The sequence below is a fragment of the Arvicola amphibius genome, chromosome 5 (genome assembly GCF_903992535.2).
Source record: "Arvicola amphibius chromosome 5, mArvAmp1.2, whole genome shotgun sequence".
Classification (NCBI taxonomy): domain Eukaryota; kingdom Metazoa; phylum Chordata; class Mammalia; order Rodentia; family Cricetidae; genus Arvicola; species Arvicola amphibius.
Genome location: NC_052051.1, coordinates 11,242,077 through 11,263,296, shown reverse-complemented (window position 1 = coordinate 11,263,296; position 21,220 = coordinate 11,242,077). Strand labels below are relative to the sequence as shown.

At 47.4% G+C, this 21,220-nt stretch overlaps 1 protein-coding gene across 4 annotated transcripts in view; it reads left to right on the top strand.

The window, feature by feature from the left end:
- The first annotated feature begins 8,253 nt into the window (after positions 1–8,253).
- Positions 8,254–21,220, top strand: part of Slc9a8 (solute carrier family 9 member A8) — a 58,775-nt gene continuing 45,808 nt past the window's right edge. For 2 of the 4 annotated variants that reach the window (XM_038329608.1, XM_038329607.1), the window contains exons 1-2: positions 8,254–8,407; positions 10,901–11,079. In XM_038329608.1, the coding sequence (XP_038185536.1) occupies positions 8,382–8,407; positions 10,901–11,079 (205 nt within the window). In that variant the 5' untranslated portion in view covers positions 8,254–8,381. Of the gene's footprint in view, positions 8,408–8,661; positions 9,215–10,900; positions 11,080–21,220 lie in introns of those variants that run through there. The other 2 variants (XM_038329610.1, XM_038329609.1) reach the window with 2 other exon arrangements.

Here is a 21,220-nt window from a genome sequence, read left to right as displayed (position 1 = left end):
GAAGAGGCTCTTTATGGTGTTGGTTAACCATTTGGGCAAGAAACTGCTCTTCCCTGAACTGCTTGATAACCTAGACATGCAGGGCCTGCAGAGAAATGACTGCTGAACTTGCCTAAAGGTGAGATGATCCTTCGGGGTTCCTGCTTCATGAAAGAGTCTGCAAGACATTCTGTAGAACACAGGAGAAAGTGATTGACAAACAGGTGGACCTGTCTTTAAAACTTCCTGCTTCTTGGAAAAGTCTGCTAGATACTATGAGCCTGTAGGCTGAATATGGGTGCCCCAATGGTACAGAAGAACTCTGGGTGACTGTCCAGGTAGCGAGATGTCGCTGTCATTCCTAGAGTTTTGAAGTTGCTTACAATGTACTTTCTGTTTACTTAGGTAATATTATAACCTTTTGGAGTCTTTGATGGAGTTGAAGAATTTATAATTATAGTTTTCCTTAGTTATGATAAAAGATAAAGTAGATATAAATATTATAACTTTAATTCTTGTTTGGTACATGTTTAGCTTTGTGTAATTTTACTATGTTAAAGTTAAGACCTTCCTTTTAATTTAAACAGAAAAGGGAAGGTGATGTGGGGAGTCCCCTCTGTGTGCTGTGATTACCATTAATGAATAAAGAAACTGCTTTCAACCTATAGCAAGGCAGAACTTAGGTAGGCAGGGAAAGCTAGGCTGAATGCTGGGAGAAAGAAGAGCGGAGTCAGAGAGAAGCCATGGAACTGCTGCCAGAGTCAGACATGCCAAAACTTTGCCTGTAAGCCACTGCCACCTGGCTGTACACAGATTAATAGAAATGGGTTAAGTTAATATGTAAGAGTTAGCCAATAAGAACCTAGAGCTAATGGGTCAAGCAGTGATTTAATTAATGTAGTTTCTGTGTGATTATTTTGGGGGTCTGTGCAGCCAGGAAACAAATAAGCAGCCAAGTGACTTCCTCCTACACCTACTGAATCATCCAACCAGCCCAAAATACTGGCAGCGCATATATATTTTTGATACCATGTAACCCTGTTGGGCTTGGAATTTGCTACGTAGACTAGGCTGGCCTGGAACCCACAAAGGTCTGCCTGTGTCTGGTCTCCTAGTGCTGGAGTGGAACGTGTGTGCTGGACTTTCCCCTCTGCTACTAGTGGATTGAGCCTAAGACCTCATGAGTGCTAGGCAAGAGCTCTACTACAGAGCTATATCCTCCAGTGCAAGTCTTTCAGTGCTTAAAGGTTTTAGCACAAGCCAGCTGATCCGTTGGTATTTGCATATTGTGAAGTTGAGGCTATGCCCCACAGGGTGCCAGGCCCCAAATCCCACAGTACTTCCTGCCAGCTCTTTAGAGACAAGTCTCAGCATGAACAATCAGAGAGGGCTTCCAGAGGCGGCGACCTTTCAACTGAGACAACCAAAGGCTTAATGACAAGGATGGGAACATTAAAGGCCACGCAGAGAACACAGGCAAGAGTTTGCCCTGTAACTAGACAGCACAGACAGCAGCCTTTCAGGGAGGGGTGTCAGGGCTGCAGGTAGTGCTCTGTGGTTGTGCTGTGGCCCCTGCAGCTGAGAAACAGGACCTGGCGCCAGGACTGGCTGTGCTCCTTTTTGGTTTTTCAAGACAGGGTTTCTCTGTGTAACAGTTCTAGCTGTCCTGGAACTAGCATTGTAGACCACGCTGACCTCGAACTCACAGGGATCCACCTGCCTCTGCCTCCCGAGCACTGGGATTAAAGACTGAACCACCACCGTCCCTGCCCGGCTTCGGCTGCGCTCTTTAACACTAACAACACTAACCTCTCCGCCTGGCACAGCACACGCTCAAGTTCAAAGACTCTATTTGCCTCCCTGGGGCAATAACCCAGGAATAGGTGACAAGAGCCTTGGGATTTACGCAGGAGCCAGAGGGCAGGTACAGAGCAGCCCCAGGGTTGGCTGAGGTTGGTGCTAGGCCCAACAGAGGCGTGGCTGGGTGGCCTGTGGTCTTTATGAAAACCCAGCTCAGCCTTGACTGCAGGCTCTGTAAGGGCAGTGGGCAGGGAGGGAGGGCAGCCCGCAGGGAATTACAGCTAGGTCTCTGCCTCTAGAAGAGTGACAGCCTCTTGCCCACAGTTGACAAGTGTGACCTGTCAGAGACCCAGTCTCCACCCAGGCAAACTAAGACAGTCTGGAGCAGCACAGCTCCGTCAAAACCAGACTGTACCAGAATCCCAATCACAACAGTGGCTCGCTGTATGACAGCAGGTTTGGCTTCTTTGTGACTTCTGGATATTTTAGTATCTGCTGGGATGACGCATAAGGAATTAAGGAAACAATAAAGAAGACCACACCTACAGGAAGGACTAAGTGTCAAACTGGCTCATCTTAACCACTGTGTCAGTGTGTTTTTGACCATAGTCCTAAGAGGCTTTGGCGGTTAGAGGGCTGCTTCAGCCACTAGGCCCAAACTAGACTTTAGTCTGCACTAGGAGGCCACTCATTCCTGCCACCTCCACCCTGTCACCCTGCCATCATTAGCTCTGTGTGAGTCACTGCACAGGGCTCCTGGTTCAGGGCTTCCACCCTAGGTCCCGCCAGCCAAGCAGCTAACACTTCTCTTCTCTCTCTCTCTCTCTCTCTCTCTCTCTCTCTCTCTCTCTCTCTCTCTCTCTCTCTCTCTTTTGAGACTGAGTCTCTGTCCTGGAACTCACTAGGTAGACCAGGTTGGCCTTGAACTCACAGAGATCTGCCTGTTTCTGCCTTGAAAGTGCTGGGACTAAAATGCATGTGCCACCACACCTGGCTGACTTATTTTAAAATTTTTATTTACAGTATGTATGTGCATGGGTGTGGGGGTCAGAGGACAACTCTGTGGCGCTGGCTCCTCTTCCACCTTTTCGCTATTGACGATCAAATGTGGCCTGCCATCTTGCTGGGAAGCACCTTTTGCTGCCGAGCCATCTCCCAGGCAGGCCCCTGGCTTTACTTCCTAACACACCCAGGATGAACTTATTTGCATTCATTCTGTGGGGCTGGAAAGAAGGCTCAGCGGTTAAGAGCACTTGTTGCTTTCTCAGAGGACCGGAGTTCAATTCCCAGCACCTGAATAGTGGTTCACAACCGTCCATTGGTCCAGTTCCAGGGAACCTAAAGTCCTGACTTCTGGAGGGAACAGATTTGGCTACGTAAGCCTGGCTGGCCTGGAACTGGATACCTACGGCAGGTAGACCTTGAATTTACAGTGATCTGCCTTCTGAGTAGTAGATACAGGGCCCAACACCCATGCCCTCCCCCCTTTTTGGACAGGGTCTTGCTATACTGGCCAGATTGGCCTCAATGTCCAGAGCGCTGGGACTAGAGAGGTAGAGGCTGTCTTACTACTGGTGGCCTTAGAGTGTACCTGGAGACAGGCAGTTCTATACTGCCGCCTGCAGTTCTTTCTAGAGATTTCCTTCTAGAGATTTCCTATCAGGTAAATCTAAGAAGAATTCCTTTTCTCTTTTGGAGACAGGGTCTCACACAGCCCAGGCTGGCCTCCAGCTCACTAACAATCAGGGAAAGACCTTTGACCCCCTGACCTTTCTGCCTCAAGTCTCCCCAGGGCGAGGTCTTAATCAAACCCAGGGCTTCACACACTTAGGCAAACATTCTACCAACTGACCAATATGCTCAGTCCCAAGATTCAGAAGAAAAAAGCAAAACAAAAACACATTTATCTATGTGTCAGAGGTGTACAGGCGCAACGGCACACGTACAGAGGTTAAAGAACAAAGGTTTCTTTCCGTCCACCATGTGGGTCCCAGGGAAGAAACTCAGGTCCTTGGGCTTGGTAGCAGGTGCGTTCAACCCACTGAGTCATCCTGCCAGCCTGGCCCCAGGATTTTTGACTCAGCCCCAGAATTTCAAGATGAGTATGATGAGGTTTCTTTTGACATTTCTGTGTGTGCACTCTCCCATGTGTAGGTCAGAGGTCAGCTTTCAGGAGTCAGTTCTCTGAAGGGCCTGGCATCGAACACTTTTACCTGCTCAGCCATTTCATTGGCCCCTTAGAGGTTTTTCTTCACACACCCCCCCACTCACACACACCCCCACACACTCACACACACACACACACACACACACACACACACACAGGTTTAAGAAAGACATCCAGGGACAAGCAATGTTGACACATACTTGGGAGGCAGAAGCAGGCAGATATCTGAGCTTGAGGCCAGCCTGGTCTACAGAGTGAGTTCCAGGACAGCCAGGGCTACACAGAGAAATCATGCTTTAAAAAACCAAAACCAAACAAAAAAAATCAAAAAAGAGAAAAGAAGCAAAGTGTCTAGGAAGGGGTAAGGCCCACCTGAAAGTGTGGGTTCGGGCTTCCCCAGAGAGCTGGCTGTCTTTACAAAACCTAGCTACCTGGCTTTGGTGGCTTCTAAAGTCAGGGCTCACAGGGTGGCTAAGGAATTTCTTGGGTGGAGAACATCAATCATAGGATGGTTGATTCCTGATGTGCCAAGGACAGGATTGTAGCTGATTAGGTAAAACCCTCCTTCCCAAGGGCTCCATGGGAAATTCAGGTGCTTTCACAGTAATTTTGGGAGAGTCCCAGAAAACATTTGAGTAGGGAGTGAGGTCATAGTTACTGTAGTCTGTGCACAGGCCTTAAGAACGCTTTGCTGCGGTGGATTGCAGAGGGCTCATGGCTTTAGCTAGCAAGCTAGAACCACTACTGTGCATGCCAAGCCTGCAGACTTGAGTTCAGTACCTCGAATCCACATAAAGGTGGGGGAGAAGAGGCTCCACAAAGGTGTCCTCTGCTGGAATTGGAACCTAGGTTCTCTGGAACAGGAGTCAATGTTCTCGACCACTGAGCCATCTCTCCAGTCCCCGTTATTTATAATTTTTTCTAATTATGTGTATGGGTGTTTTGCCTGCATGTATACCTGTACGCTACGTACATGCAGAGCCTGCAGAGGCCAGAAGGCAATGCTGAATCTCCCAGAACTGGGGTTACAGCTCTAAGTGGTGCTAGGATAGGAACCCAGGTCCTCTGGAAGAGCAGCCAGTGCTCTTATCCACTAAGTAACCTCGAAGCCCTTATTGCTTATTATTATTACTTCTTTCTTTCTTTCTTCCTTTCTTTTCCTCCTCCTCCTCCTCTTCTTCCTCCTCCTCCTTTTTTTTTGGTTTTGGATTTTCAGTACAGGGTTTCTCTGTGTAACAGTCTTTGCTGTCCTGGAACTCACTCTGTAGACCAGGCTGGCCTCAAACTCAGAGATCTGCCTGCCACTGTCTCCCAAATGCTGGGATTAACAATGCGTACCACTGCCCAGCTGGCTTACTGCATTTTTAAATTCCTTGTAAAAATTATATATATTCTTTCTTTCTTCTTTTTAAGATTTATTTATTTATTATGTATAGTGTTCTGCCTGCATGTATGTCTGCGGGCCAGAAGAGGGCACCAAATATCATGATGGATGGTTGAGATACCATGTGGTTGCTGGGAATTGAACTCAGGAACTCTGGAAAAGAAACCAATGCTTTTGGCCACTGAGCCATCTCTCCAGCCCTGGTCAGGGTTTCTTTTGCTAGGATGAAACACTATGATCAAAGCAACTTAGGGAGGAAAGGGTTAATTTGGTTTACACTTCCACATTACTGTTCATCATCCAAGGAAGTCAGGGAGGGAGGTGATGTAGAGGCCATGGACGGGTGCTGCTTACTGGCTTGCTGATCTGTCTTACAGAACTCAGGACCACCAGCACAGGGATGGCGTCACCTATAGTGATCTGAAAATGCCCTACAGCTGCATCTTATTGAGGCATTTTCTCAAATGAGGTTCCCTCCTCTCAGATGCCTCTAGCTTATTTGATGCAAGACTAGCCAGCACAGCCGGGCGGTGGTGGCGCACACCTTTAATCCCAGTACTCGGGAGGCAGAGGCAGGCAGATTTCTGAGTTCGAGGCCAGCCTGGTCTGCAAGAGCTAGTTCCAGAACAGGCTCTAGAAACTATAGGGAAACCCTGTCTCGAAAAACCAAAAAAAAAAAAAAAAAAAAAAAACTAGCCAGCACAGTGTGAGTGTGGACATGTGTCATACCATCCATGTGGAGGGCAGAGGACAGTTTGCAGGGGTCAGTTCTCTCCTTTACCACCATGAGTGTCACAGGAACTGAGTTAAGGTCATGAGGCAGTCCTATTTTTAACATTTACCTTTGAAAATGTCCTTATGTGGGAGGCCTTCTTGGCAAACATTAATTGTGCTAGAATTCTTAGAATTGGTGGGAGGCTTCAATTACACTCTGCATGGCCTTCCCAGGCCCATTTAATTTTCTTTACTTTGCCTAATATCTGTGTATCTTGTTCCTTGAGCCTCGACTTCAGAAGGTACACCTAAGGAAACAGCAGGTCTCTATTCAGAACTCGGGCATGTTAGCTCAGCAGAGACCACCTACACACCTTGCCTTACGCTCCATCCCTGCATCACAATAGACAGACAGCTGCCTGAGTTGGAGGGGGCTCTCACACTCAAATCCCAACTGCTCAGAGGCTGAGGAAGAAGGATCATTTTTGGAGGGGGGGCAGAGCAATTGTTTATTATGGTTCATTGACTACTACCCAGGGTGAGGCTGTGGAGAACCAATACTGAGAAGGTCCCTTAAAGACCTCGGCAGTGTCAGGCCAGCTTGGGCAATATAAACCTTGCAGCTCAGATAGAAAGGGATCCTGGCAGCCAGGAGCCAAGGGATACTCAGTGCTATAGCTCAGACGGAAAAGTATTCTGGCAGTCAGGGGCCAGGGAATGAATACTGAGTGTTACAGCCCTGCTCTAGGTGCGGAAAGGCTTCCTCAGTGTAACAGCTCTGCTCTTGCAGGACAGGGCTTCCCTAGTGAAGCTGTTACAGCTTGGCTCTGCAGCGACACTGCTCTGCTAGGGGAAGGTCCCCCAGCGAAAGTGTTCAAGAGATTTATTGGGAGGGAAGAACCAGGAAAGTGGCTGCCTTTTCCAGGGTAGAAGAAGAACAGCTGCAATCTGAACAGGCACAGGGCTTATATAGGGCTTCTTAGGAGCAGAATTTTCCCTGGGAGAAGAGGGATTGGCTAATTTTTCCTGTTCAGGGATTGGTTAGCTTAGTTGGTCGGGGCAGAGATGACTGATTTCAGAGCCAAACTGTGTTTCTTTCACCGGCCTTTTAAAGCTTTTCGGCTCCAGTTTTGGGGCCAGGGCATATTTCTTTCACTGACTCTGCTTCTAGGGCCAATGTGTGTTTCTTTGGCACAGGTTTCAGGGTCAGGGTGTATTTCTTTGGTTCTGGGTTCAGAACTAAGGCATTTCTTTCACTGGCTCGGGTCTCAGAGCCAGGGTGTGTTTCTTTTACTGGTTCTGGTTTCAGGGCTGGGGTGGGTTTCTTTGGCTGGCCCTTTTCCCCTACAGGCAACAGAGTAAGGCTGTCCCAGAAAATAAAGTTTCCCCGTGTTTAAAGACCAGTGGGTAAAGCATTTACTGGGAAAGCATAAACACTGGAGTTCATATCCCAAACGTCCACATAAAAGCCAAGCAGAGCTGCTGTCAATTGTAACCCTAGGGCTAGAGAGATCCAGAATGGAGGATCGCTAAGTTGCTGACCAGCCAGTATATCAGATCTCCAGCTTTCAGTTCAGGTGGAGACTCTGTCTCATAAATTAAGACGGAGCACGAGCAAGGAAGACGTCTGACAACAATCTCGGGCGTCCTAATGCACCCACACACCACACACGCAGGTTAGTAAGAATTGTTGGGTGGTGAGAAGGATCAATGAATAAGGGCGCTGGCTGCCAAGCCTTACTACCAGAGTTCAATATCAAGGACCCACATGGTGGAAGGCGAGAATCAAAGCCCTCAGAATGTCCTGGATCTCCCCATTTACACATAAACCACACAAGCCAATGAACCAACGTAGGGGTTGGTGAATGCCCAGCCCGTACATCCCCTGCACTCACTTTTACACTAGGGATGTTCCGAAGGCCCTCTGCTTATTCCTCCCACGTCTGGGGAAACTGAAGTTGACTCGGGACGCGCCCCTTGGCACAGCCTACCCGGATGCCCACAAAGTCCGTCCCCCTCTATTCTTAGCCCTGTGAATTCCAAGCGGGGAGGACGGTTTTGCTCACAGCTGAGTCACCGGGATCTCAGAAGAGTATCCCCCACGTCCTTCCCGCCCGGTGACCGGAAAAAGTCGGACAGTCCAGGGGCTTGACCGTCACATGGCTCGGATGGAACAGGCGTAGAGAAAACCCCCGAAGTCTTGGGCCACCGAGACGACGGGGCAGAGGGTCTCCCTGGGCGGCTAAGCCCCGCCTCCGCCCGCAGCGGAAGCCGGAAGCAGCCGCAGGCCCTACTAGCCCTGCGGCGCCCAACTCGGTAGTCTCGGAGGCTAGCAGGATGGGGGAGAAGATGGCGGAGGAGGAGTGAGTGCGCTGCTTCGGGTGGCGGAGGCGGCAGGGCCGGGCCGGCGGGCGACAACGGGCCTCGGGAGCCCGGGTAGAGTGGCTCTGGCCCAGCCGGCCGGGGTCGGCGGGGGGCGGGATGAGGACTCGGGCCCTGCGGCCTCCCGGAGGTCATACATCGGCCTACGCGCGCAGGCCTGTAGCGTAGCCGGGCGGAAACGCCAACACACATCCCGCTTCCAGTTTCCGGTTATCTGAGGTGTCCCAGGCGCTCCTCCTTCAGGAAGTCCTCCCATTGCCACACAAGCGGCTCTCGTCCTCCTTAAAACCATCAGCAACCTCAGTGTTGATGTCTGTCTCCAGACGGTTTCATTCATTCATTAGCTGCTGGTTGTTCGCTCCGCTCGCTTTTGGGCGCCAAGAGCTGCCCGCAGGGAGCGGCCTTTCTGCTGTCGTAGGAGGCTTTGTGTAGGCAGGGTGTTTTCCGACCCTGCCAAATGTTTGGAAGGAAAATGAGTAGTGTGAGGGGCGAGGAGTCAGCCCTGGAAGAAAAATATCTTGTGACCCAAACCTTGAGTCCCCAGGAGAGATAGGGAGGGTGACAAGTTCCAAAGCCTGAACCAAGAAAGGGCTGTAGTTCCGTGAGTCCCCAGTTCAGTCCTCATCCCAGGCAGGAAAGAAAAGAGAGAGGGCGAGTACTCTGGAGTGAGGCGCTGGCCGCTGGTTGACAGTGTAGAGAGCGTCTTCCATAACCAGGTGAGCTCCCGCTCTCTGGGCATGTGCCGCTGTTAGTCCATCTTCCTACTTGGCAGGACGCCGTCTCTTGTTGTATGTTACAAATTCTGTCTTTGGAATGAGCTCCTGAAAATGAACAAGGAACCCCTCTAAATAATACTGAACTTGTACTGGGATCATGCATTTCAGGTGTCCCTTGGCTAGTCAGCTGCCAAGTCACGAACTCACTGTGTATGCGTGCTGTCCCAGATGATAAAGTAGGCCTTGGCCGTTCAAGACTAAAGAGATAATGTGGGGTCAAATGGTTTGAAGTGTGTATTTGAAGCTTGGTCAGTTATGGAGTCTCTAGAGATTTGCTGTGTGACTAGATGCTGGAGTGAAGCCCTGCTCGGTGGATACCACCTGTTCCACTCACATCTGGGCCACTACAGCGTTACCTCACAAACCTAACAAGGAGAGCAAGGACCAAAGCCTTGGGTAGCGTGCAGTGTACCAGAGCAGGCAACCCGAGCCTTCTGACATTCGAGAAGGGTTTGGCAGGGTAGGTTAGTGTACTCTGAGCACAACAGCTGGGCAAACTCAGGTGACTTTTTTAGTTTATGGACGTAATCCCAGAAGGACTGGGGTCTAAGTTGTGGAGCTTTGCTGGCCACACACAAGGTCCTGGGTTCAAGTCCAAGTGACATACAGTGCATATGGAATCCAAGCAGAAATGTGACTAGCACAGGAAAGGCTCCTAGTAAATAGTGTAGAACCTGTGGTGTGGGAGACTCCAGCCCCACTCCGGGAATCTGTTTTGTTTTTCCTTTTTGAGTCTGTCTCATGTAGCCCACAGGGCTGATCCTCAGCTCACTGTGTATCATCACTATGTAGCCCAAAGGGCCCTTGGCCTTGAACTCCTAACTTTCCTGTCTTGAACTCCTAACTTTCCCGCCTCTGTCTCCCAAATGCAGGGATTGCAAGCATTGGGTTACCATACCCTGCTACCCTCACTAAATTCAAAGGACAGACGGCATTTCGTCTTTTTTGTTGTTATTTTTATTGGGAAGAAAGGGGCCTACTGAGGATTGACCTCTAGGGCCTGTAGGGCTGAGCAAGCCCTCTACAGCCGAGCTGTTCTTAGTCATGTATTTGAGACGGTTTCGGTACACAGCAAAACTTGTGGTTCTCCTCTGCTGGTATTACAGGCGGGTGCCACTGTGCTATCTCCTCTTTTACTTATTTTGAGAAAGGGTCTCACCAAGTTGCCTAGGCTGACATTGAACTCACTACCCCCTGCAGGTTAACTTGTGGTCCTCCTGCCTAACCGACTGTTTGGTAGCCTTAGGCTCAGCATTTTTGCTTTGTTAGACAGGGTTTCACGTTGCCCAAGCTGGTCTTTTAGCTGAAAATGCCCTCAAACTCTTGATCTTTCTCCTCTTCCTCCTGAGTACTGGGAGTATCAGCCTGTGCCACACACACCTGGCTTGTATAATACTGGGGATCAAACCCAGGGCCTCATTACCAGCCCTACCAGCTGATCTACATCCCTGGCCTAGACCCAGCCTTTTGCGTTTCTTTCTCCACAGGCCTGACCCCCTTCTTCCTGACCTCTGGATGGCCAAGGTCACAGATGCTAGAGGTCACTGGCTGGGGCATTTGTAGGCAGAGCTCTCCTTCTTAAAGACCTGCCTGCTGTTTGTACCCTCAGGGCTTTGCTCTGTCCTCAATTCAGTCAAGGTGTGTTTTGATTCCTTGACCCTCTTCTTTACCTGACTCCCACTTGTGTGTTTCCAACAGGTTCTCCAACACAACCCATGAAAACTTCAACTTCACCCTTCACACCACCCTGGGTGTCACCACGAAGCTGGTGCTCCCGACACCTGCCAAGCCCATCCTTCCGGTTCAAACAGGGGAGCAGGCCCAGCAGGAGGAACAGTCGAGTGGCATGACCATTTTCTTCAGCCTTCTCGTCCTAGGTGAGCACGCCCAGGGCTCTCAGTTACCTGCTACATCAGAGGTCTAGCAGTTCTGAAAACCTTTAGTGCAATGTCTTAGCTTTTGAGAAAAAAAAAAAATTAAGACAGGATCTCTCTATGTAAAGCCCTTATTGTCCTAGAGCTTTCTTTGTAGACCAGGCTAGCCTCAAACTCAGAGATCCTCCCACCTCTGCCTCCCGTGTGTTGGGATTAAAGGTGTGCGCCACTATCCTGGCCATGAAAGAGCTCTTGATCTGGACAGGGGTAGTAGCTTGCATATGTAATCCCTTGCTGGGACAGCAAAGACGGGAAGATCCCTTGGGATCGTTGGCTAGTCAGTCTACTTGAATCAGTGAGCGCCAGGCTGGTTGGAGACCCTGTTTCAAAGAAGGTGGGAAGCATTTCTGAAGATAACACCCAACATGTCTTCTAGCTTCCACCAGAAAAATTTACATTGTGAATCAGAATGTCATGCCCAAGTTTCTGGTTCCCAAATAAATTCACGGAGCCTGGTTTCCGATGCAAATTACATGAGGGTTTTTAATAATATTCAGATTTAAGTTTGGGCCAATACCTTTCCAGCACCCCAGCATGGTGGGTGCAGAAAGTGTGGCAGGGAGCCCTGGGAGGGTAGAACTTTTAAAGGGGAAATGTCGTAATCAGGGAAGTTCATGTCTTGTCGTCTTGGGATCGGGTAAGGAGTACATAGTTTCTGAACCCATTGGTCAGTTTTGGGGCGCAAAAACCTAACAAAGAGCCACAAATTACAGACCAAGGTATCTTCAAGGACATTATGCCTCCCAAGAACATCTGGACTTTATTAAATTTTTTGGCCTGCTCCCTATCTTCTTCATTGGCCATTTTTAGGGTATCTGTTCAAATTTCTGCTATGGCAGCACATTTCTGGAACTGAGATGACCCACCTCCCAGCTCGTTATATGGCTTAAAATGAAGCCCCTTCTTTAAAATGGACTTTGCAAAGTCAGGACCTCACAAGAACAGTAGCAAAATTACAGTTATGAAATTGCAATGAAAATCATTTTATGGTTGGGGGTCAGCACATGAGGAAGTGTATTGAAAAGGTCCCAGCCTTAGGAAGGTTGAGAAGCACTACTTAGATTATCTCAGGGATAAGGAAAAGGCTTAGGGAATATGACACAATCCTGTGCGCTGCCGGGCAGTGACGCTGCCGCATTTCCTGCTCTGCCAGGCAGTAACGCTGCCGCATTTCCTGTTCTGCCTTTCTTTCTTTCCACATTTTTGGAGACAGGGTCTCAGGATGCCCAGGCTGGCCGTGGACTTTTTAGGGAGCAGTCAGTCTTTACCCCCAGTGCTACGATTATGGACGTGTCCCACCACCCCGGCCTTGTCTACCATCTACACTTCTTTGCTAATACCAGAGTCATCTTTTGGGTCATACATTTCCAGGAGAGCAGAAGGCAGAACTGGGGTTTTAGTATTTCCTGAGACAGGATCTCTGCCAGTTCAGGCTGGCCTCAAGCTTTGTACCTTGGAGTAACTGACCTTGAGCTTGTGATCCTCCTGCTTCTGCCTTCCTGTTGCTGGGATCGCAGGTTACCATCATATACCCTCCCCCCTTGAGCATTTCTCTAATGCCTGCTAGGACTAGATCTTAAAGACAAATGCATTTTTTTCTACATTTACATTCATACTGTAGTAAATAGTCAACTGAACACCATAGTAATGACCAACTGGTCAGTTGGTCAGTTGATTGATGTTTTGCTTTTGTGAGGCCCAGGCTGGCCTCAAACTCCCCACTGTCCACCTGCCTTTTCCTTCCCAGGGTTGGCTCACAGGTGGGCAGATGCCACCACACGCTGGCTTTTGTCACACTCCTGGAACAACAGACTTTTTATCAGATTAAGAAATCTTTAATGTCTGAAATTTTCTTTGAGGGTGTTGACCAGTGGTCGCAGTTAGAGGCTATGAGACCTGCCAGAAAGGACTTTTGCAGCCCCTTTGTTGTGGAGGATGCAGTGCAGGGATGTTGAAGGTCACTTTCAGAGTGTGGAGCACTTAAGCTTAGTTTGACCTGGAGACTACAGAACTAGCAGGTGCTGGATGCTTGTAGCTGCTAATTCCCCTGGGGGCAAAAAGGACTGCAAGGGGCCAGGCGGTGGTGGCGCATGCCTTTAATCCCAGCACTCGGGAGGCAGAGGCAGGCGGATCTCTGAGTTTGAGGCCAGCCTGGTCTACAAGAGCTAGTTCCAGGACAGACTCTAGAAACTACAGGGAAACCCTGTCTCGAAAAACCAAAAAAAAAAAAAGGACTGCAAGGTACTCAGAGGCTCCAGGTTCTCTCTGATCTTTGGCTTCTTGTTTGTTTGTTTGTTTGTTTGTTTGTTTGAGACTGGGTCTCACTGTGTAGCTTTACCTAGCCTGGAACTCATAGAGATAGCTACCTCTGCCTTCCCAGGTGCTAGGATTAAGTGTCTGTCACCTTGCCAGGCTCCAAGGATGATTTTGAACTCCTGCTCCTCCTCCTTGCCTTCACCTCTCTGGACCACTGCAATGTGGCGCTACACCTCACTCAAAGGTATGGGTTTCCTGTGTCCCTGTGTTATCGCCAGCCATTCCTGATTAGCTATCCGTTGACCTGATAAGGGGAAACTATTAATTAGTGACTGAAGAACTTGCTAACCCTTTAACCCTCCTGTAACTGCTGTGCCTAGTGTCCTAGTGTTTTCTAGACCTTGGGAACCCCGTTCTGGCCACACAGCCCCCACTTTTGTTTCTGTTTGAGAGAAGTCATTAGAATTGTAACCTGGTGTTCTTTAAGCTCGTCACAGCAGTCCACCATGGCCCCTGGGCTGAGAAGGAAGGCTTTACCTTGAATTTAACCCTGCCTGAGCTTTGGCTCCACAGGGAACAGTGACTCAGTTAACATTTAACCCTGGCTGGCACAAGTGGTCTAGTTAGTGAGTCCTCACCAAGCATCTGGGCAGGAAGGTGGAGGAGCTGGTTAGTGTCAAATAGATGTGACTGAACACGAAATCCCACCAGTCCCTGAGCTGCCTCAGAATCTCATCAATCCCAGAACTTGCCTCAAGATCAGACCACAAAAAGCACACCTGAGTAAATCATTATAACTTTAGGAATTTAGAAACCATAACGATCAAATACATGTTAAGTCCTACTTCCCATAACCTTGTTCATGATTTTATCCTTATCAGTTATTTTTCACTCTCATGGCAAAAATCATACAAAAATTTATCCTGATCCAAAATATCTTGAAGGCCTGCTGTTGCCTCGTTAATGTAGGGAAAATAAAATAAAAAAAAAATCATCTTGGAGGTCTGTTGTTGCCTCCTTAGTGAGGGCTTTATTGGTGTTGCTTTAGTTGGTGTATGCCATGCGGTCGCCTTAACCAAGATAATAGTGAAGTCCCATAGTGTGCCCTCTTTTTAACCTTAGTGATGACAGCTGCTGCACACATGGGTGCTTCCATCCTGGTGAGGTCATCAGTCAAGATGGCAGCAGGCCATGGTGCTGTTTACTCCATGGTGAGCCCATCAGGAACTGCCTCTTTTTCTTTTTTAAAAACATCTATTTTCCTAAACAAGAATTGAATCCAAGTTCCATACAAGCATGCTGTAGCAAATTAAGATTACCTATGTATAGTTTTTTTTTCTTTTAACCATCAACTGTTTTACAAGTTTGAAGCTAACTTGGTTAAAGATTTTACAGATCTTTTAAACCACACCCAGTGAATTACAAATCCTGGGATATAGAAGTTTATACTTTAGCAAAAGTTTTAGAGATATTGGGGTGGTTGTATTCAGAGAGTTAAACATCATGATTATACTTCGTCTTTTTTAGAGCTAGGAAACAGAAATGAGAAAAGGGCTGAAACGAGCAGCAGCAGCCCCTGCTGGGAATACTCTACTTCTTACTGTTTCAATATAGGGTGTTTTCCTGTGCTGCTCTGCGTGGCTCTCCTCCCTGTCACAGAGTTACATAGCCAGCCTGACCAGGACAGAGACTTTGTGTTGGGTCCATGGAGTTGTGCAAAGATGGGGACAGACTACCAAAGTCTAATAATCTAGAAGCAAACTTTATTCCAGGAAAAAAATAATTAAAAAATAAATCTCCATGGGGCACAAAAAGCTTATCAGCTAGCTGAGACCACAGTCAGAGATGGACTTGTAAGGCTGTGGCAAGACCAGTTTTTGAACTCCTTTTATAGCAAGCATTAGGCAATAACAAAAGAATTTTTACAATCTCAAGGTAAAACTGAGTAACAAATTGCCCTTCTTTGCATTTTCCATTAACAGAGTTTTTCAGTTAAACTAGTGTTTGTACTTACTATTGTCTTACCTGGCATTTCTTGATAGTGTTTACCAAGGCTCTGCACCTCCCCTGACACTGCCAGTTTTGCAAAGCAGGGAAGGGTATGGGACACTATAAAACCAAAATGTCAAAAATCATGTACACCCCATCATTTAAAAGTTAACTCAGTTCACATCAATTTATGGTCATGAGTGGCTGGGGGCAGGGTATCTAAAAGCTGATCCTCAGTTTGCAGAACCACCCTAAGTTTGCAGAGAGATGCTTCAGCCTTGCAAATAGAGCTGTGGGTTGTAAAGCAGAGTAATCCACTATTAATAGTTAATCCTTAAGCTGCTGAGAAAGCTGCCGATGCTCTTATTCTCCTAGGCTCACAACTTTATATTTATTTCTACTTATTTTTGGTATCTACATTTTTATATTCTTATTCTTGGACTCTTCACTTTGGAAGAAACTCAAACAAGCATGCTTGGGTCTGGAGAGGGGGGCCAAATCTGAGCTCCAGAGTCAGCCTTTTAATAAAGTAGAACAGCACGTGGCAATTGTTAATATTATCCATATCCAAAGACATTTGAATCCTTACAAACTGAATTTAGTGATGAGAGGTAGAAACTAGACCAGAGAGCAGAGAAGGAATTCTTTCTTGTGTGTGGCAGAGGTGTGAGAATCTGAAATTGAGTGTGCCGTTTTTTGGCCATTGAGGTTGATTATTTAGTTTACAGTGAGGCCAGCCTTTCGCAATAAGACAGCAGGCTCTAATGGAATCTCTGAATTCAAGGAGGGATAGAGAATAGAGGTGGTGAGGAGTCATGAGACAACTTGTGAATGGGAAGAGCTTGTGGTTAGAGGCAGGAGCAAGCTGAGAAAAGAGAAGACATTCGTTGGAAGCAGAGTAAGGAGGAGGTGGGAGAGGGTTAGGGGAAGGGTCACAAGCAGGAACTCTGCCAGAGTGAGGAATCCAATATTGTATGGCCCCAGGATGGCATAGAGAAGCTGCCTGATTACCTGCACAACTCTATGGGGTAGGCTCCAGGAGCCAAGAGACAGAGACAGCAGGTTCCAGCAAGCCAGTGAAAGGGCAGAGACAGAACAGACTGCTCCTAGTGTGAGGCAAGGAGAGACAGTTAGCCATGGTATAAAGGTCCCTGGGTCAGTCCTAGGTTTCAACACCAAATAGAACTGATGGTGCAGAGAAACTACTAGACTGCTCTGTGGGTAGAAAGGTTTATTGGGGATCAAATTGCTAAAACCAATTTGGTGGGGGTGCAGAGAGAAGAGAAAATTGTGGAAAGGCAAACGGATATTATATGTCAGCAGGTGGGGATCTGAGCTAATACAGGGTGTTGGGATTCACTAGGACTAGATGCCCTTGCTAGAGGTCATTGACCTTTGCTCGAAGATTAAGGGAGCTTCTTGGAGGACTAAGGATAGTTTCTGACAACCCTGTTTAGAGAGATCTGCTTTTCTGGTAAACAGAAACCTGTTTAAAGGCTTGTTTACCAGATAACAATCCTTCTGTTTACCCAGCCAAAGTCCTCGTATAAACTGACATGACCACTCCTTAGTGTGGTTAAGAGGGGGTTATTGTAGAACAGCTAGAGGCTTCTGGAAGAGTCCAGAGCAGAGGGAAAGTGAAATACAAATATGGCCAGGGCTGTCTGTGAGAGAGGGAGCACAGCAGGGGACAGGAACAGAAAACAGAAACATGGGTAGAGCATAAGGAGAATGAGTAGCTGGGGAGAGGGAAGCCTGTGAGCTGGAGAGGTGAGAAGGGCTAGGGTGCTAGCATGGGTTGAAATGTGTAGCAGGTACTTGTGATACTGAGGGAGCATGGGGGCTGTGCACTTTGATATTCTAGTAGGTGCCCAGGTCCATATGTCCCTTCTGCCAGAGGTAAGGGAAGTGACTCCTTTGGTAGTCACTTTAGTTCCTGAGGGATGCTGGTTTTTATCTAATGCTCCTGTAGTCCCAGTTGAGCTTATTGGACTGCCTTTTGGAGTTTGGGGAATTGGAATTTCCTTTGGATCTAAAGAACCCCTAATCATTCGTGTTTATCACGCCCATAGTGTTGCTATTCCTTTATCTGTACCATAGCCAGCTTCCAAATAACAGCAGGAGACTTAATTATGAATGCTCGACCTTAGCTTAGTTCCTAACTAGTTCTTTTTTGTTTGTTTGTTTGTTGTTGTTGTTGTGGTTGTTGTTTTTCAAGACAGGGTTTCTCTGTAGCTTTGGAGCCTGTCCTGGAACTAGCTCTTGTAGACCAGGTTGTCCTTGAACTCATAGAGATCCACCTGCTTCTGCCTCCTGAGTGCTGGGATTAAAGGCGTGTACCACCACCTAACCAGTTTTTATAATTAACCCACTTATATTAATCTGTGTCCTGCTATGTGGCTCAGTTACCTCATTGCTGCACTACCCACCCTGCTTTCTCTGCATCTGGCTTGTGGGTCTGCCTTTCTCATTCCTAGAGTTCTCTCTGTCCCCAGAAGTCCTGCCTAACCTTTTCTTGCCTAACTGTTGGCCATTTAGCTCTTTATTAAACCAATCAGAAGGCACCTTAGGCAGAGACACATCATTACAGTGTATACAAATATTCTACAACAATCCCTACCATCTACTTCTACAAAACGGTCATCACCCAAGGAGAAATCTCAGTCCAGGCTATGGCTAGCTGTGATGTGATGTTCCCTCTTCTGGCAGCCAGCACTTTGGTCATGCTGTCTCGGGAGTTGCCAGATAAGTTAGCTCCTGTAAGTGGAACTGAACTACATCTTGATCTTCAGGTAACAGGAAGTGAACTGTGACATTGTATGTAGCTTGAGCATAGGATACCTAAAAGCCCAGACCCACAGTGACACACTTCCTCCAACAAGACTATGCCTCCTAATAGTTTCATTCTGTTTGGGGGCCATTTTCTTTCAAACCACCACACTGTCTCGTTTCTGTGTGCACCCCCTGCATGTTTGCATACAGACAGACAGACAGATTATAAGCAGCAGAGACCTCAATTCTCATCTAGTGTATTAGTGGTTCCTGTGCTTATTTGGCTTTGGCTCAGCAAGAGAGTGCAAGATTTTTTAATTATTCTAATTGTTAATTTGATACTTCTAATTCTAGGTGTCAAACCCAGGACAAACAGGACAAAAATAACATATCTAAGCAGACCTGGCCAACAGGTTCTTCCAGCATTCCTGTGGCCCTACCTATTGCAGAATATGGATAGCATACACCCCCCTGCTCTGCAGCCCAGAGGCTTTTCTCTCCATAATCCAGACGTTTTGGTTACCACATCTTTTTGTGACTTATAGCCTCCTGGCTGCTATACCCATGTTCCCCTCTCCCCCTTCTTCGCCCCTTTCCTCACATGGGCTAGCTCAGTCTACTTATGATCCCTTTGGACTCTCCAACTTGGTGTCTGACTGTGGCTGTTGTTGTAATCTGCTGGCTTGTTCTGTTACCTGGGTACCCTGTACCTTTAAGAGACAAGCTCTGCCCACTCCTAAACCTCCCCTCACCCTTTGCCAAGGCAAGCCATCTCCCACCTCCTCTCCGGTCCCCCTTCCTCTCCCTCCCTTCCTCTCTCTCTTTCTCTCTGTCTGCCCTTCTTCTGTAGAGGCAGCTTCTATCTCTCTCTCTTTTCCCCCCTTCTCTCCCCTTCCTCTTCCCTCTCCTCTCTATAACCCACTAAATAAACTCTATACCCAAATTCTCTCGGGTGACCCACCGCCACCCCTCATGGCACCAGTCATGGTCCCACCTCTTTAAAAATGATAACTATGCTCTTCCTTTCATTTGTAATAAACTTCCTCCTCCATGGTACCTAGGAGCAGTCATGTCCTTTTCTTTCCTTTTTATTTTTTTTCATTCACTAACTAGGTTAAATATTTACATTGAAACAATATCACAAATTGATAGCTTACAGTGCAGAAGGAAAAGAGGACCAGACTTCTGAATTGACAGTGTTTTCTTTGGCCATCTGGTACTTTTTGATGGGATTGATGAAACCAAAGTTGTCAGTACAAACTCTGAGGGTGGTCTGTTAGCAGCTCCGAACAGTCAGAGCTTCTCTCTTTCTCTCTCTCTCTCTCTCTCTCTCTCTCTCTCTCTCTCTCAATTTTTGTGTGTGTCTGTGTGTGTGTGTTTTATGTGTATGTTTGGGGTATAAGTGTAGTATGTACATATCTGTATATGCACACATGCTTGTGGAAGATGGAGGTCCATTACAGGTGTCTTCCTCAACTGCTCTCACTGACAGGTCTCTTGGGGACCCCAGAGCTCACTGACACAGCCAGGCTGGTAAGAGTCCCAGAGACTCTTCTGTTTTCACTTCCCCAGTGCTGGGATTACAGAGATGTGTACCAGCTTGGCTCTGAACTCAACTCATGCTTATGTGGCAAGCACTTCACCCACTTCCTTACCCCATTTGAACAATTATTTCGCCAGGTGGTAGTAGCAGATATTTTTAATCCCAGCACTCGGGAGAGATGGGCAGATCACTGTGAGTTCAAGGCCAGCCTGGTCTACAGAGCTAATTCCAGGACAGGCTCCAAAGATATAGAGAAACCCTGTCTCGAACCCCCCTCCCAAAAAAAAGAGTATATTTCTAGGAGCTGGAGAGATGGTTCACTGGTTAAGAGTGTTGACTACCTCTTCAGAGGACTTGGGTTCAACTCCCAACATCCACATGGCAGCTTATAACTCCAGTTTCAGGTGATCTGATACCTTCACACAGATTGACATACAGGCAAATAAGTGCACATAAAATAAAAATAAATTAAAAAAATTATTTCTAGAGCTGAGCATGGTAACAACTCTGTAATCCCAATACTTGAGAATCTGCAGCAGGAGATTGCTATGAGTTCAAGACCACGGAGGGCTACTAAGTAAGAACCAGGTTAGCCTTAGTCCTATGTCGTAAGACCCTGCTGATGCTCTTCTGTAGTTAGTGAACTGGGGTGTGGCCTCAGGGCTGGAGAGCCATGCACACTAGCATCTGAACCATGAAGTGACATTTAGAGTGGTGCAAATACACAAAAGTGGGGTTTGGGGCCAAAAGTTTTTTTCTTTCAAAAGTTTTTATTATTTTTATTAGTGTGTTTGTGGTTATACATATGTGAAAGTTAGAAGAAGACTTTCAGGAGTTGGTTTCTCATCAGTGTTGTTGAACAAGTGTCCCCAATCCCCCTAACCATCTCTCTGGCTTTTCTCCTGCCCCCTAAGATGAGGTGTTTCACTGTACAGCCCTGGCTGTCCTAACTGTGTAGAACAGGGTGGTCTTGAACTCAGAGATCCACTTGCCTCTGCCTCCAGGAGAGCTGGGATTAAAGGTGTGCGCTACCACACCCAGTGTGTGTGTGTGTGTGTGTGTGTGTGTTTTAAGGCTGGGTCTTGCCATATGAACTGTTATATTATTTAGTTAGGGAATGTAGATTAGTTGATTAAGATCTTGCCTAGCACACAAAGCCCTGGGTTTAGTCCCTAGCATAAACTGGGCACCTATAATCTCAACACTAGGAAGGTAGAGGCAAAAACATTAGAAATTGGCAGTCCTGTCCAGACACCTAAGAAGCAGGATGTGACCTGCCCTGCTGAAAAAGGAAATGAGATGCTGTGGATTCATTCTGAGTTAAGGAAAATCAGGTTTGATCAAGGAAGACCACCTGAGAAATTTCTGGTAGGAACAGATGGCCCAGATGTCTAAGTTCTACATCCAGACAGATTCAAGACTGCTGCCTGAGATGATCAAGACTCACAGGATACTCCAGTCAGGACTTGATCATAATTCTAAATTTTCTTTAGGTCCCCATTAAGATTATTAGCACCTCCAACC